At 34.7% G+C, this 14962-nt stretch overlaps 1 protein-coding gene across 2 annotated transcripts in view; it reads left to right on the top strand.

Annotated features, from left to right (window-relative positions):
* smyd5 (SMYD family member 5) overlaps window positions 1–14269 on the top strand; it is a 16775-nt gene extending 2506 nt beyond the window's left edge. The window contains exons 3-13 of one of the 2 annotated variants that reach the window (XM_016575823.1): window positions 293–432; window positions 1743–1864; window positions 5326–5395; window positions 5691–5795; window positions 7428–7490; window positions 8629–8699; window positions 8782–8888; window positions 9117–9173; window positions 9795–9889; window positions 11356–11426; window positions 13668–14269. In XM_016575823.1, the coding sequence (XP_016431309.1) occupies window positions 293–432; window positions 1743–1864; window positions 5326–5395; window positions 5691–5795; window positions 7428–7490; window positions 8629–8699; window positions 8782–8888; window positions 9117–9173; window positions 9795–9889; window positions 11356–11426; window positions 13668–13815 (1049 nt within the window). In that variant the 3' untranslated portion in view covers window positions 13816–14269. The remainder of the gene's footprint in view (window positions 1–292; window positions 433–1742; window positions 1865–5325; window positions 5396–5690; window positions 5796–7427; window positions 7491–8628; window positions 8700–8781; window positions 8889–9116; window positions 9174–9794; window positions 9890–11355; window positions 11427–13667) is intronic. The other variant, XM_016575824.1, reaches the window with a different exon arrangement.
* The last annotated feature ends 693 nt before the right edge of the window (window positions 14270–14962 follow it).

A 14962-nucleotide genomic window follows, 5' to 3' on the forward strand; every position in this document is an offset into this window, starting at 1 on the left:
ATGGAACAGATGTGTTTTTAGCCGATTCTTGAAGATGGTTAAGGACTCAGCTGCTGGGATTGAGTTGGGCAGGTCATTCCACCAGCAGGGAACAGTTAATGTAAAAGTCTGTGAAAGTGATTTTGAGCCTCTTTGGGATGCACTATAATGCGACGTTCACTTGCAGAACACAAGCTTCTAGAGTTTACATAACTCTGATGTAATGAATTTAGGTAAAGGGGTGTATATTATATATTTGTTATTTATCATATTTCTAAATACATTTATGCTGTATTTATTCTCCCGTGTTCAGCGTGTGAGTACTGTCTGCGTGCTCTGGAGACAGCGGAGGAGAACGCCAGGCGCTTGAGCGGTCTTCCGGCTCTCAGTCTGCCTCATCCGGAGCTATGTAAAGTGCGTCCGGACCGACACCAGGCCTGTCCACACTGTCAGGTACACATGAGGAGGATATGTTCATCTAGTGTTTGATTCAGGTGTTGCTTCATAATCTGGTTGTTGGCTGTTGATCGATTTCACTGATGATGGAAATTTCACTTAATATCTGTTGTTCAGAATGTAATGTGCGCACACTCTTGCTCTTGTAGATATTAAGAGAATTAAAACAATTAAGAAATAAAAAAGACTACGTGATATTAATAACCCTGTAAAGCCTGACATATGAAATAATAATCAGATTTTTTTTTTAAAAATTGAACTGTTTTTGAACCTTCAAAACAAAATATAGAAAAGTTTTTCTTTTTTTTTTATGGAACTTTTTTTTGAACAACATTTGGACAAAATACAAAAAAAGTTTGTATATGTGTTTTATGTTTTGTATCATATTTGATAAATCAGCCTTTTATGGCTCATATAATATGATATAGTGAGAATATGCAGCTCATATTGGAGGAAGAAAAAAACACAGAGGCTCAAACTGAGCGAAAATCTGCAATTTGGTGCAATTGCTGATATTCATATGGCCAAAATGTAAGATGAAATTCAGAATTGCGAGAAAAAAGTCAGAATTGCGAGAAAAAAGTCAGAATTGCAAGTTTTTATCTCGCAATTCTGAATGTATATCTCGCAATTCTGAATGTATATCTCGCAATTCTGACTTTATAACTCGCAATTGCGAGTTTATATCTCACAATTCTGTGAAAAAAAGTCACAATTCTGTGAAAAAAAGTCAGAATTGCGAGAAAAAAGTCAGAATTGCGAGAAAAATAGTCAGAATTGTGAGAAAAAAGTCAGAATTGCGAGAAAAAAAAGTCAGAATTGTTTGTTTTTATCTCGCAATTCTGAATTTATTTCTCGCAATTCTGAATTTATATCTCGCAATTCTGACTTTATAACTCGCAATTGCAAGTTTATATCTCACAATTCTGTGAAAAAAAGTCAGAATTCTGTGAAAAAAAGTCAGAATTGCGAGAAAAAGTCAGAATTGCGAGTTTTTATCTCGCAATTCTGAATTTATATCTCACAATTCTGACTTTATAACTCGCAATTACCTTTTTTTTTTATTTTTTATTCAGTGGCGGAAACGGGCTTCCATACGCATGTCAGCTTATGACCAAACAAAATGTTTATATTTTGTATATATTATATATGATTGTTTCTATAAATTTCCCCAAATTTCCAATTAATTCCCATAAATTCCTGTTAAATTTCCAACTTGGGATATTTCCAAAATCCCCCAGATTGAGTTCCCCTGGAAGGCTTGGGGAAACCCCTGTGTGTGACTGGATGTGTGTTGTTCTCTTCAGGTGATGTACTGCAGCGCTGAGTGCCGGCAGGCTGCATGGGAGCAGCACCACAAGCTCCTGTGCCTCGGCCCGTCTCACCACGATCCCGATCATCCGCTCAACAAGCTGCAGGACGCGTGGAGGTAAATGCTCTCTCATGCACTGAAAATGTCCTGCAGAACTAGGGACAAAACGGCTTGACGATAAACCACGATAAAAAGTCAGGCGGTTATTATTACCGTATCACATTTTAATTCTCATTAAAACAGTGCTTGATTATCGCGATTTGAAAAACTCTGGGTAAATACTAATCATTTAATCCCACCGATTAAGAAGGTTTTCATTTATAAAGCTGTAAAAATCTTACTGACTGATGTTTTAGTGCATTTCCTGCAAATACGGAAAAAATAAAGGGCCTCAATTAAATAACGTTCAGTGTCACATGATTAGTGCAAATTGTCACATGACCAGAGCAGGTTACTTCCTGTTTGCATCATGAGAAGATAGCTTGATTATCGCGATTTGAAAAACTCTGGGTAAATACTAATCATGTAATCCCACCGATTAAGAAGGTTTTCATTTATAAAGCAGTAAAAATCTTACTGACTGATGTTTTAGTGCATTTCCTGCAAATATGGAAAAAATAAAGGGCCTCAATTAAATAACGTTCAGTGTCACATGATTAGTGCATATTGTCACATGACCAGAGCAGGTTACTTCCTGTTTGCATCATGAGAAGATGATGGCTGCATCAAAGCTTGAAAACGAAAGGTTAGTAAAGTATGTTAACGTTAAGATATGTTACATGTTATCTTTAAGGTGTCTAGTATTAATATATGAATTCACAATTATATTGTTTTGTTGAGTGTGGTCATAGAATGAGGAAACATGTTGATGGTCACAATAGTGCATTCAGGTATACATATAAATCCAATTGCAGTTATTAGTGAAGGTTGCACTAAAAAGTTGCAATGACAAAATATTGCACAAAATTAAAGCTTCAAATATCAGAAATAAGTTACAATATTGATGCTGTAATACTGGTAGCTCTAATATAACAATTTTATGATATATGTTACAATAAAGTAACCATTTTGAAATACGTTGATGGTTGTATTTTTTAATATTTTTTTTAAATCTCCGTATTCCAGGAATCCTGTGAGTGTTGTATAAGGGTTTTTATGCATAATAGTAGAATGTGATCAACGTAAAATAGTTTAAAATAGCTGGGCTGAGATATAAAAAAAAAAATTAATTACTGCAGAAATATGTTAATTCAATATACACATTATCCCACCGACCATAAAACAAAATTTTCCGCAAACTTTTTTCAAAAAATAATTTGATTATTTCAAAGGGTTACTAATGAAACATCATTTGGATATTTTCATGTCTGGGAAAAATTTGGGATTAAACGGACTAAGCAAAGTTAGCAAGAGTCTCGCGCAGCATGCAGCAAAGGTTTGGTTTTGTGTGAAAGAATAACGGAGGGCAGAGTGCTGAGAGAAATCACATGCATGCATAAGCGGTAACCTACTGTCTTCAGAAAAGTTAGGATGGCATTTTCTTTTCATATTTTCTCTTTGTAAAGCCTATTAATGTAGTGTTACTAAGAGCAGTTACCGTGGAAACCACTCTATTTCTGCTGTTCCATCAGCGCCACCTGCTGTCAGACAGTGGAGTTACATTTTCATTCAGTCTGTCTGCGTTTGTGTTCAGACCAGTGCGGAAATGGGACCACATTTTTGTTGTAAATCTTAACATGTAGATGGAAAACAAACTAATGTGCATTCAAAAAAATCTCAACACTTCGGATAATAAGGTAGCCTATGTAGAATTGTTTATGGAGCAGATAAAATGCCTGTAATTTATCATTTTGATTCATCCTTTTCCTAAAAACGATTTCAAGGCTGAAATGTAAGGTTTATCATTTTATAAAAAAATTTTTTTTTGGTCAAAACTTTACTTGTAACATGTGGAACGTTATCTTGTAAGTCACCTAACCAATATTTTTTGTTTGTTTAAAATCCGACCATCATATTTAAAGGGGTGGTTGATTGCGATTTCACTTTTTTTAACGTTGTGTAAAGTTGCTTTTTGAGCATTAACGATATCTGTAAAGTTGCGGCGCTGAAAGTTCAATGCAAACGAAGATATCGCCTATTAAAATTCTAGAGGTTAATGCCTACAAAAACGGCTCGTAGGGACTACAACGAGTTACTTCCGGGGTTTGTGGCATCACAAACCCAGACAAACCCCAAAAAAATTAATTACTGCAGAAATATGTTAATTCAATATACACATTATCCCACCGACCATAAAACAAAATTTTCCGCAAACTTTTTTCAAAAAATAATTTGATTATTTCAAAGGGTTACTAATGAAACATCATTTGGATATTTTCATGTCTGGGAAAAATTTGGGATTAAACGGACTAAGCAAAGTTAGCAAGAGTCTCGCGCAGCATGCAGCAAAGGTTTGGTTTTGTGTGAAAGAATAACGGAGGGCAGAGTGCTGAGAGAAATCACATGCATGCATAAGCGGTAACCTACTGTCTTCAGAAAAGTTAGGATGGCATTTTCTTTTCATATTTTCTCTTTGTAAAGCCTATTAATGTAGTGTTACTAAGAGCAGTTACCGTGGAAACCACTCTATTTCTGCTGTTCCATCAGCGCCACCTGCTGTCAGACAGTGGAGTTACATTTTCATTCAGTCTGTCTGCGTTTGTGTTCAGACCAGTGCGGAAATGGGACCACATTTTTGTTGTAAATCTTAACATGTAGATGGAAAACAAACTAATGTGCATTCAAAAAAATCTCAACACTTCGGATAATAAGGTAGCCTATGTAGAATTGTTTATGGAGCAGATAAAATGCCTGTAATTTATCATTTTGATTCATCCTTTTCCTAAAAACGATTTCAAGGCTGAAATGTAAGGTTTATCATTTTATAAAAAAATTTTTTTTTGGTCAAAACTTTACTTGTAACATGTGGAACGTTATCTTGTAAGTCACCTAACCAATATTTTTTGTTTGTTTAAAATCCGACCATCATATTTAAAGGGGTGGTTGATTGCGATTTCACTTTTTTTAACGTTGTGTAAAGTTGCTTTTTGAGCATTAACGATATCTGTAAAGTTGCGGCGCTGAAAGTTCAATGCAAACGAAGATATCGCCTATTAAAATTCTAGAGGTTAATGCCTACAAAAACGGCTCGTAGGGACTACAACGAGTTACTTCCGGGGTTTGTGACATCACAAACCCAGACAAACCCCGCCCCCGGAAACATGCAACACATTTTAATTGTTTTATGCAAACAAAAAGTGCATAGCGCTGCTCATTATATTTATTGTTTGTTGGTCTTCGACATTAAATTAGGGGATATGATTTCATTAGCACATTTTAATAATACCGTGATAATATTGATGATCATTTCGGTCACTATAATCGTGATATAAACCGTTTCATCTCTATGCAGAACATTAGAGAAGTTTTGAAGATTGCTTTGGTTTGAAGGCTGCTGGTGCAAAGGCCTTGAAATGTATGACTCTACTCTTGAGTTAAACTCTTTTTTTATTTTATTTTATTTTTTGCATCTTATCCAGGAGTGTGCACTACCCTCCGGAAACGTCTAGTATCATGATAATGGCAAGGATGGTGGCCACCATCAAGCAGGTTATTTTCTTTTTATTGGTCTAAATAATTGTCTAAAAGGATTGTTTACATAAATACATTTTTTAGTAATTATGGAAGATTGTTTCCACCATTGAATAAAAAAAAAAAAAAGGTAATTGTGACTTTTTATCTTAAAATTCTGACTTTTTTTTCTGAATTTTGAGATGTAAACCCACAATTGCAAGTCAGAATTGCTAGAAAAATAATTTGCAATGACCTTTTTTCATGTTTTAATTCAGTGGCTTCCATAAGTAAATGTGAAATAATTGCTAAGAGTTTTTTTTTGTTTTTCCAGGCTCAAGATAAGGAACGCTGGCAGAAGTTGTTCTCTCATTTCTGTAGTCGCACAGCAAACGAAGAGGAGGAAATAGCTCATAAATTGTTGGGAGAGAAGTTTCGGGTAAATTTATAGTCTTTTGACTCCACTACACTCTAATTTGTTTGTACATTGTGGTAACACTTTACTATAAGTTTCCATTAGTTAATGTTAATGTATTAACTAACATGAACAATGAACAATACATGTATTACAGTCTTTGTTAATGTTAGTTAATGAAAATACAGTCGTTCATGTTAATGCACAGTGCAACAAGCACAACTTTTGATTTTAATAATGCATTAGTAAATGTCGAAATTAACATTAGCTAAGATTAATAAATGCTGTAGAAGTATTGTTCATTCTTAGTTAGTTTTATCTAATGAACCTTATTGTAAAGTGTTACCTACATTGTTACAAACCCCGCCCCCGGAAACATGCAACACATTTTAATTGTTTTATGCAAACAAAAAGTGCATAGCGCTGCTCATTATATTTATTGTTTGTTGGTCTTCGACATTAAATTAGGGGATATGATTTCATTAGCACATTTTAATAATACCGTGATAATATTGATGATCATTTCGGTCACTATAATCGTGATATAAACCGTTTCATCTCTATGCAGAACATTAGAGAAGTTTTGAAGATTGCTTTGGTTTGAAGGCTGCTGGTGCAAAGGCCTTGAAATGTATGACTCTACTCTTGAGTTAAACTCTTTTTTTATTTTATTTTATTTTTTGCATCTTATCCAGGAGTGTGCACTACCCTCCGGAAACGTCTAGTATCATGATAATGGCAAGGATGGTGGCCACCATCAAGCAGGTTATTTTCTTTTTATTGGTCTAAATAATTGTCTAAAAGGATTGTTTACATAAATACATTTTTTAGTAATTATGGAAGATTGTTTCCACCATTGAATAAAAAAAAAAAAAGGTAATTGTGACTTTTTATCTTAAAATTCTGACTTTTTTTTCCCTGAATTTTGAGATGTAAACCCACAATTGCAAGTCAGAATTGCTAGAAAAATAATTTGCAATGACCTTTTTTCATGTTTTAATTCAGTGGCTTCCATAAGTAAATGTGAAATAATTGCTAAGAGTTTTTTTTTGTTTTTCCAGGCTCAAGATAAGGAACGCTGGCAGAAGTTGTTCTCTCATTTCTGTAGTCGCACAGCAAACGAAGAGGAGGAAATAGCTCATAAATTGTTGGGAGAGAAGTTTCGGGTAAATTTATAGTCTTTTGACTCCACTACACTCTAATTTGTTTGTACATTGTGGTAACACTTTACTATAAGTTTCCATTAGTTAATGTTAATGTATTAACTAACATGAACAATGAACAATACATGTATTACAGTCTTTGTTAATGTTAGTTAATGAAAATACAGTCGTTCATGTTAATGCACAGTGCAACAAGCACAACTTTTGATTTTAATAATGCATTAGTAAATGTCGAAATTAACATTAGCTAAGATTAATAAATGCTGTAGAAGTATTGTTCATTCTTAGTTCATGTTATCTAATGAACCTTATTGTAAAGTGTTACCTACATTGTTAACCGATCTCAAATTTGCCTGTTTGGAGAAAGACAGAGTGGTTTTTTTATACGGACAGTAGTGACAAATTAATGATTTCTACAATGCAAAATATTGATTCACATCCTATAAGTCACTAAGTGAAAATGCCCCAAAATACAGTGTTGTTATTTTTTCAGGGACAGCTGGCCTTGCTGCGTAATCTCTTTACCACCGCGCTGTACGAGGATCGTCTCAGTCAGGTCAGACTCGCATTAATCTGTCTGTATCTTTACTGATTTAATTCATACGCAAGTGTCACATGAACATACATTATCATTAAAAAATTTGGGGTTGGTAAGATTTTAAAATTTTTTCATTCTAATATGTTAATTTGCTGCTCAAGAAACATTTCTGATTAATATATATTTTTGTATATTTTTTAAAATATGTATTTGTATATTTTTGGAAACTGTGACACTATGACTTTTTCTCAGGATTCTTTGACTAAAAATGAACAAAAAGTATTTTGTACTAAATGCATTTCTCTACTGTCACTTTTGATTCTTTGTTTTAATAAAAATCTTAATTTCTTTACAGTAACACTTTACAATAAGGTTCCATTCGTTAACATTAGTTATCATGAACTAACAATGAAAAATACTTCTAAAGCATGCATTTTTCTTAGTTATTTAATTTCAGCATTTACTAATGCATTATTAAAATAAAAAGTTGAATCCTTTAATGGTCACACTTTAGTTTGGGATCCAATTCTCACTATTAACTAACTATTAACTACAACTTTTGCTTCAATAAACTCCTAATGTGTTGCCTATTGATAGTTAGTAAGGTAGTTGTTAAGTTTAGGTATGGTGTAGGATTAAGGGATCTAAAATATGGTCCGGCATTAATATGTGCTTTATAAGTATTAATAAACAGCCAGTATGCTAGTAATATGCATGCGAGTAAGCAACTAGTTAATAGTGAGAACTGGTCCCTAAACTAAAGTGTTACCCTATTATTTAATGGACCTGAGCTAACATGAACTAACAGTGAACAGTATGTTAATGTTAACTAAGATTAATAAATATAGTAACAAATGTCTTGCTCATTGTTAGTTAATGCATTAACTAAAGGGACCTTATTGTAAAGTGTTACCAAAAAAATCTTACAGAACACAAATTTTGAAGGCTAGTGTTTATTTTCTTAAATACAATATCTGAAAAAAAGAAAATGTACTGATACCGGTAACTGACACTAGGGGGAGTTAACACCTGTTAATTGGTCAAATAGACTTGAATCTGGTTAAATACTAGTTGATATATCACTGCTTTTTGCCCATGTGATGCCTGAAGACTGTAATAGAGTGTAAATGAGAACTGAGTCTGTTCTTTGTGATAGTGGTTCACCCCAGAGGGGTTTCGCTCTCTGTTTTCACTTGTCGGGACCAACGGTCAGGGTATTGGCACCAGGTAATATCCGCTCAATGCAAACTTTATTATAATTTTTTTTTTAGCATAGACAAGTGTGCAGTCAAATCATATTTCTCTGTAGTTCTCTGAGTCAGTGGGTTCATGCGTGCGACGCGCTGGAGCTTCCCAGCCAGCAGAGGGAGCAACTGGACGCTTTCATCGACCAGCTGTACAAGGACATCGACAAAGGTCATTTTTCACAGACTCCCACCTGTTCATAGAGCTCGGCCCCTCACACATTGATCTGTATACCTGCCACGACTGAATCCATCTCTGCGTTTGTCATCTGGCTCCTCGAGCCTGAGACTGAGACACACATTTGACCACTTAGACGGCCATCGATCTGTGTAAAATATGATTGTTTTGTGCAGAAGTGTGAAATAAGTCCAAGAGATGAAAGACCGTTTTCTTTTGCAGAAACCGGCGATTTCCTCAACTGCGAGGGCTCTGGACTTTTCCTGCTGCAAAGCTCTTGTGAGAACCGTCTTTATTCATATTGGCACGTCTTTCAGTTTGCACAGCTGTGATATTTTCATTTTACACGCAAGCTGACTTTGAGGCGCGAAAATCAGGTCAGCTTAACAAATGTGAGCCTGGAGCACAAAACCAGTCTTAAGTGTCAATTTTTCAAATAAATAATAAAATTAAATTCATAAATAAATAAGCTTTCCATTGATGTATGGTTTGTTAGGAGAGGACAATATTTGGTCGAGATACAACTATTTGAAAATCTGGAATCTGAGGGTGCAAAAAAATCAAAATATTGAGAAAATCATCTTTAAAGTTGTCCAAATGAAGTTCTTAGCGATGCATATTACTAATCAAAAATAAGTTTTGATATATTTACGGTAGGAAATTTACAAAATATATTCATGGAACATGATCTTTACTTGATTCCAGATTTTCAAATAGTTGTATCTCGACCAAATATTGTCCTATCCTAACAAACCATACATCAATGGAAAGCTTATTTATTCAGCTTTCAGGTTATGCACAAATCTCAATTTTTAAAAATTATGACTGGTTTTGTGGTCCAGGGTCACAAATGAGGCCTGGAGATTGTGAAGATTTATGCTGGTTTTCTGTGATGCACAGGTAACCACAGCTGCGTTCCCAATGCAGAGGCGTCTTTCCCCGACAACAACTTCCTCCTCCACCTCAGCACCCTCAGCGACATCAGCCCCGGAGAGGTCAGACGAGCATGTTGGATAATATTCTAAAGCCTTGAGTGTTTCATTGTCGCTAGCAATTACAGTCTAGACTCTGGAGGTTGGAGCAGTTTTGGCTGTTTGTCTGAAGGCCTGCATTCATAGCGCTACTGTTCATGTTGCACAGACTTATTTTTTTAAGAGGTTTGTTTATCTGAATCATATTAGTCAGTGCATGGCAGCTTATTGTGAATTTGTAATGGCTTTTAGCGCCGAATTCACATTGTAGTTAAGAAAGAGAGGGTTATGAATTTTTATAAGGTTACCTAATGCCAGATTTGTTGCACAGTGACCATTTATTCTTATGTTTTGCAGAGTCGTGTGTCAGTCTGAACTGAATTGAGAATGCTTTTTAAATTCCAATTTGGTTCCTGAATTTGATTTGAGGTGAGGTAGCAAACAGGATGTGGAATTGCAAGGAAGTAGAATTAAATGGGGAAAAAAATTTTAATTTTGGGGAACACAAACCAAACGTAGATGCACTACCGTTCAAAAGTTGAAAAACTAATTTATATTTAGTGAGAAAGCATTAAATTGATGGAAAGTGAGAGTAAAGACATTTATAATTTTGTGAAAGATTTCTATTGCAAATACATGCTGTTCTTTTGAACTTTCTATTCATCTGTGAATCCTGAAAAATAAAATGCATCACAGTTTCCACAAAAATATGAAGGAGCACAACTGTTTTCAGCATTGATAATAATCAGAAATGTTTCTTGAGCAGCAAATCAGCATATTAGAATGATTTCTGAAGATCATGTGACACTGAAGACTGCAGTAATGATGCTGAAAATACAGCTTTGATCACAGAAATAAATAAATTAGATTTTAATGTATATTAAAATAGAAAAACGTTATTTTTCATCATAATAATATTTCACAATATTACATTTTTCCCTGTATTTTTGATCAAATAAATGTAGCCTTGATGTGCAGAAGAAACTCCTGTAAAAAACATTAAAAATCGTTCTGATTCCAAACTGTTGACCGGTAGTGTATATTCACAGCTATTATGAATTGTAATAGTATTGCACAATTTTACTGTATTTTTAAATGCGTAAGGGACTTCTTTCAGAAACATAAATCGTACAAACCCCGAACTTTTGAGGTATGTTTCCATACAGTGATTGTGTACGAGGTGTCTGCCGGGCTCCAGACAGGACAAGAATAAATGAATAGTATGAATAATGATTTGAATTTTGCTCCGTTGGTGAGCATCTGGAAAAATGAAATATTTACTGACTTTGAGAAAAATGTTGAGGTAAGTAAAGAAGTAAGACCATGAAAGCCGTCAGACCCGCAGAGTGCTTTCATGATTCTGGCCAAGTTATAAAACAGAAAGCCGATTATTTCTGTATAGCTCAATTCATCATGTAACTGTGAAAGAATTGAGAACGGAATTGCTTCATTGTTGATTGTCCCATGTATTTCTCTCCTCCTCTCTGCAGGAGATCTGTATCAGCTACCTGGACTGCTGCCAGCGAGACAGGAGTCGTCATAGCCGGCACAAGATCTTGAGGTAAACCAATGCAATCCCTTGTTTAAGCATTCTGTGTGAAACGGCTGAGTCTACCTCCAGAGCGGATCAATGGCCTTGTTCCCTGGCAGCAGCTCTGGGCCTGGATAACCACAGGGGCCCTCCGCTGGCTTGCTGCTGGGGCCCTGCTCCGCTATTGATCACTTACCTGTCAATCACAGCAGCTATGATGACCAGTGAGGGTTTGCTAGGAAACCCCACTTAATCTATATTCACTTTATTCCTCTGAAAAGCCTGACTTCACCTTGAGAAGAATCGCAGATCTTCTTGAATGTGAAGTCGAGATCAGAGACGAGCCCCCCCTTGGATCTGATGGATATTATTTATCTTGTTCTGGAATAAGTGTTGATTGGAAGCCCTAATGGACCGAACACTTGAGTGTGAAAGATTAATGATGCTGACATTTTTAATATTCAGCATCCAAACCCTTGTATTAGGATTTCAGGTAGCACTTTATTTTAAGGTGTCCTTGTTACATATGTTACATGTACTTACTGTTATAATAACAATTAATTATGCAATAATAACATGCAAGTAACCCTATCCCTAATCATGTAGTAAGTACATGTAGGTAATTAATATTACTCCATACTCATATGTGACCCTGCAGCACAAAAGCAGTCTTAAGTCGCTGGGGTATATTTGTAGCAATAACCAACAATACAGTCTATGGGTCAACATTATAGATTTTTCTTTTATGCCAAAAATCATTAGGATATTAAGTAAAGATCATGTTCCATGAAGATATTTTGTAAATTTCTTACCGTAAATATATCAAAACGTAATTTTTGATTAGTAATATGCATCGCTAAGGACTTCATTTGAACAACTTTAAAGATGATTTTCTCAATATTTAGATTTTTTTGCACCCTCAGATTCCAGATTTTCAAATAGTTGTATCTCGACCAAATATTGTCCTATCCTAACAAACCATACATCAATGGACAGATTATTTATTCAGCTTTCAGATGGTGTATAAATCTAAATTTCGAAAAATTGACCCTTATGAATGGTTTTGTGGTCCAGGGTCACATATGTATAATTACACTGGAACAAGGACACCTTAAAATAAAGTGTAACCGGATTGTATTTATTTATGTACTTACTTGCTGTTCTGGATCGTAACTGAGTACATGTAATCTGGAGAGAATCCAAAAATTAAGTACTTTTAATTCGATTATATTACACTTTAAAATACTCCTAATCAAACTTTTTTGTCAGCCGAACCTCTTTCACCTGATATATTTATTTGAAGTACCTTCTGAGATTTTAAGGTAATAATTTAGTAATTAAGTAACACATTTGCATGTTCACGGTTCTCTGGTCACATGACATGCAGGAAAACAAATACAATATTACAATTGTTTTAGTAAGTGTTTTATTTTGATTGTTGTTGTTTTAAAACTACTTATTTTTTATGATTTAATTAATCATTAGCTTTTCATTAACCTCGTTTCTTCGTGAACCCCAGTTTGGGAAACCCTGACGTAACGTAATGTTTAATGCACTTCATGTTGTTAATAACGACGAATGGAATATATTTTCTTTCTCTTTGTATTTTATATAAATATGGTACAAGATTATCCTATTTAAATCAATGTGATAAACGAGTTAGGTCAAAAGTAATCTAAAAGTAATCTGATTATATTACCTAAACTGTGTAATGTAATGGATTACGTTACTAACTACAATTTTTATCATGTAATTTGGAATCAGTAACGGACTACGATTTCTACTCAGCACTGATTGTTTGTTTGCTTATTTATCTTATTTTTGAAGAATCTTCACAGTTCTTGTTTCTGACAGGGCAAATAAACAACCATTAAAGCAATTAGGCAGAAAGAGACAGCATACACTCTAAAATATGCTGGGTTGTTTCAACTAAACTTTGGGTCAAATATGGACCCAACTTTTGGGTTAAAATTGGAATGTAGAAATTTAACCCAAAAGTTATTATTATTATATTTGACCCAAAGTTGGGTTGAAACAACCCAGCATTTTTTATAGTGTACTTAACTAGTTTTTCTTTCACAAAACTGTTGCATGACTCTTGAAATACTCAGGAAAAAAAAGAGCTGCGTAACAATTCTTACATTCATTTTTTTGTGTATTCGACTGAAAATATAAGCTTATGCTGTTTTAAATAGTGACAGAATTGTGATTTGTGTCTGGATTTTGGCTTTTTAAATGACAAACTACATAATTTCCCCCTCTGGTTTTCAGGGAGAATTACTTATTCGTCTGTTCCTGTCAGAAGTGCATGTCCCAGATGGATGATGCAGATATGACATCCGAGGAGGAGGAGGAGGAGGAGGAAGGTGAAGGTGAAACGGAGGGAGACGACATTGAGGATGAAATGACAGATGTGTGATTTCACGCCGGTTCAACCACCTCACTTGTTTGTCTGTGGACCTTTCCGATGTGATCCTGACCCCCATCACAGGGCCTAATAATCTACAGCAGTTGAGAAGCCAACATCACACTTACAGTAGCAGTACGTTTAACTGTCTGGCTATTGTAAACTTAATATCAAAGCCTATGCAAAATATAAATGCGCTGTTTTTTTCATGTGCTTTTTTTGTCATGATTTCTAACATGCAGTGGGTTAAAGTAGCTCCGAACGCACACACATACAAAAAAAAACTGTGACCATGCATGAGACATGATCTGTCTGTGCGCTGAGGGGGGTTATATTATATAGTGACCATCCACAAGAACATGAATTCTCCGTTTTATCACATCTCCGAGAAACTGTACTGTCATCAGATCGAGAGGAAGGAGAGACCGGCTTCATGTTACTGTAATGTGACGAAGAAATCAAATCTGACCCGGTTTTTATTTTAGATCTGTGTGGCAGCAGCAATATACATCAATAAATTAAGTCTCCTCTGAGGCTGGGACTCTAAACAGTGTTCATGTCACTCTTTTTAAGTTGCCAGCCACCGCCTGCATTTTTGATCATTTTCACAAACATTTCATGGCCCCCAGAATAGTATTTTGTTGCATGAATATCTGAACATGCAATATGTCAAAAAGAACAGAACCTCTGCTTTAAACAAACAGACAAACAAAACTTTTATTATAGATTCATGCATTCTTTTTTTTTTTTATCAACACTTGAATGTGGGTAAGTTTCATAAAAAGGGCAACATTTTGAACAAAAATCTGAGAAAATCGCGTTTTTTATAAAAGGTTATGTCTGGAGCGGATTCAGAACGATGATCAAAACATAAAAACATTTTTTTTTAGTTCCATTACAAGTACAAGGCAAAAAGTACAATGCAAATATAAGGCAATGTTGTATACAGTTTAAAGTAAAACAGAATAAAAACAACAACAAAAAACATAAACATTAAACATTTTTAGGATAAAAAAGTGCTGTATAATATTAGGGCAGTTACATAAATTTGAAAAGCTTTAGAATTGTTATTGTTTTATAAGCTTCTTATTTTGTGATCTCATGTTAGAAAGGGTTTCAAAATATATTTTAAGCTCAGTGTTACAAAAGGTAATATATG

This window comes from Sinocyclocheilus rhinocerous, unplaced genomic scaffold (genome assembly GCF_001515625.1).
Source record: "Sinocyclocheilus rhinocerous isolate Xijiao unplaced genomic scaffold, SAMN03320098_v1.1 scaffold2038, whole genome shotgun sequence".
Taxonomy (NCBI): domain Eukaryota; kingdom Metazoa; phylum Chordata; class Actinopteri; order Cypriniformes; family Cyprinidae; genus Sinocyclocheilus; species Sinocyclocheilus rhinocerous.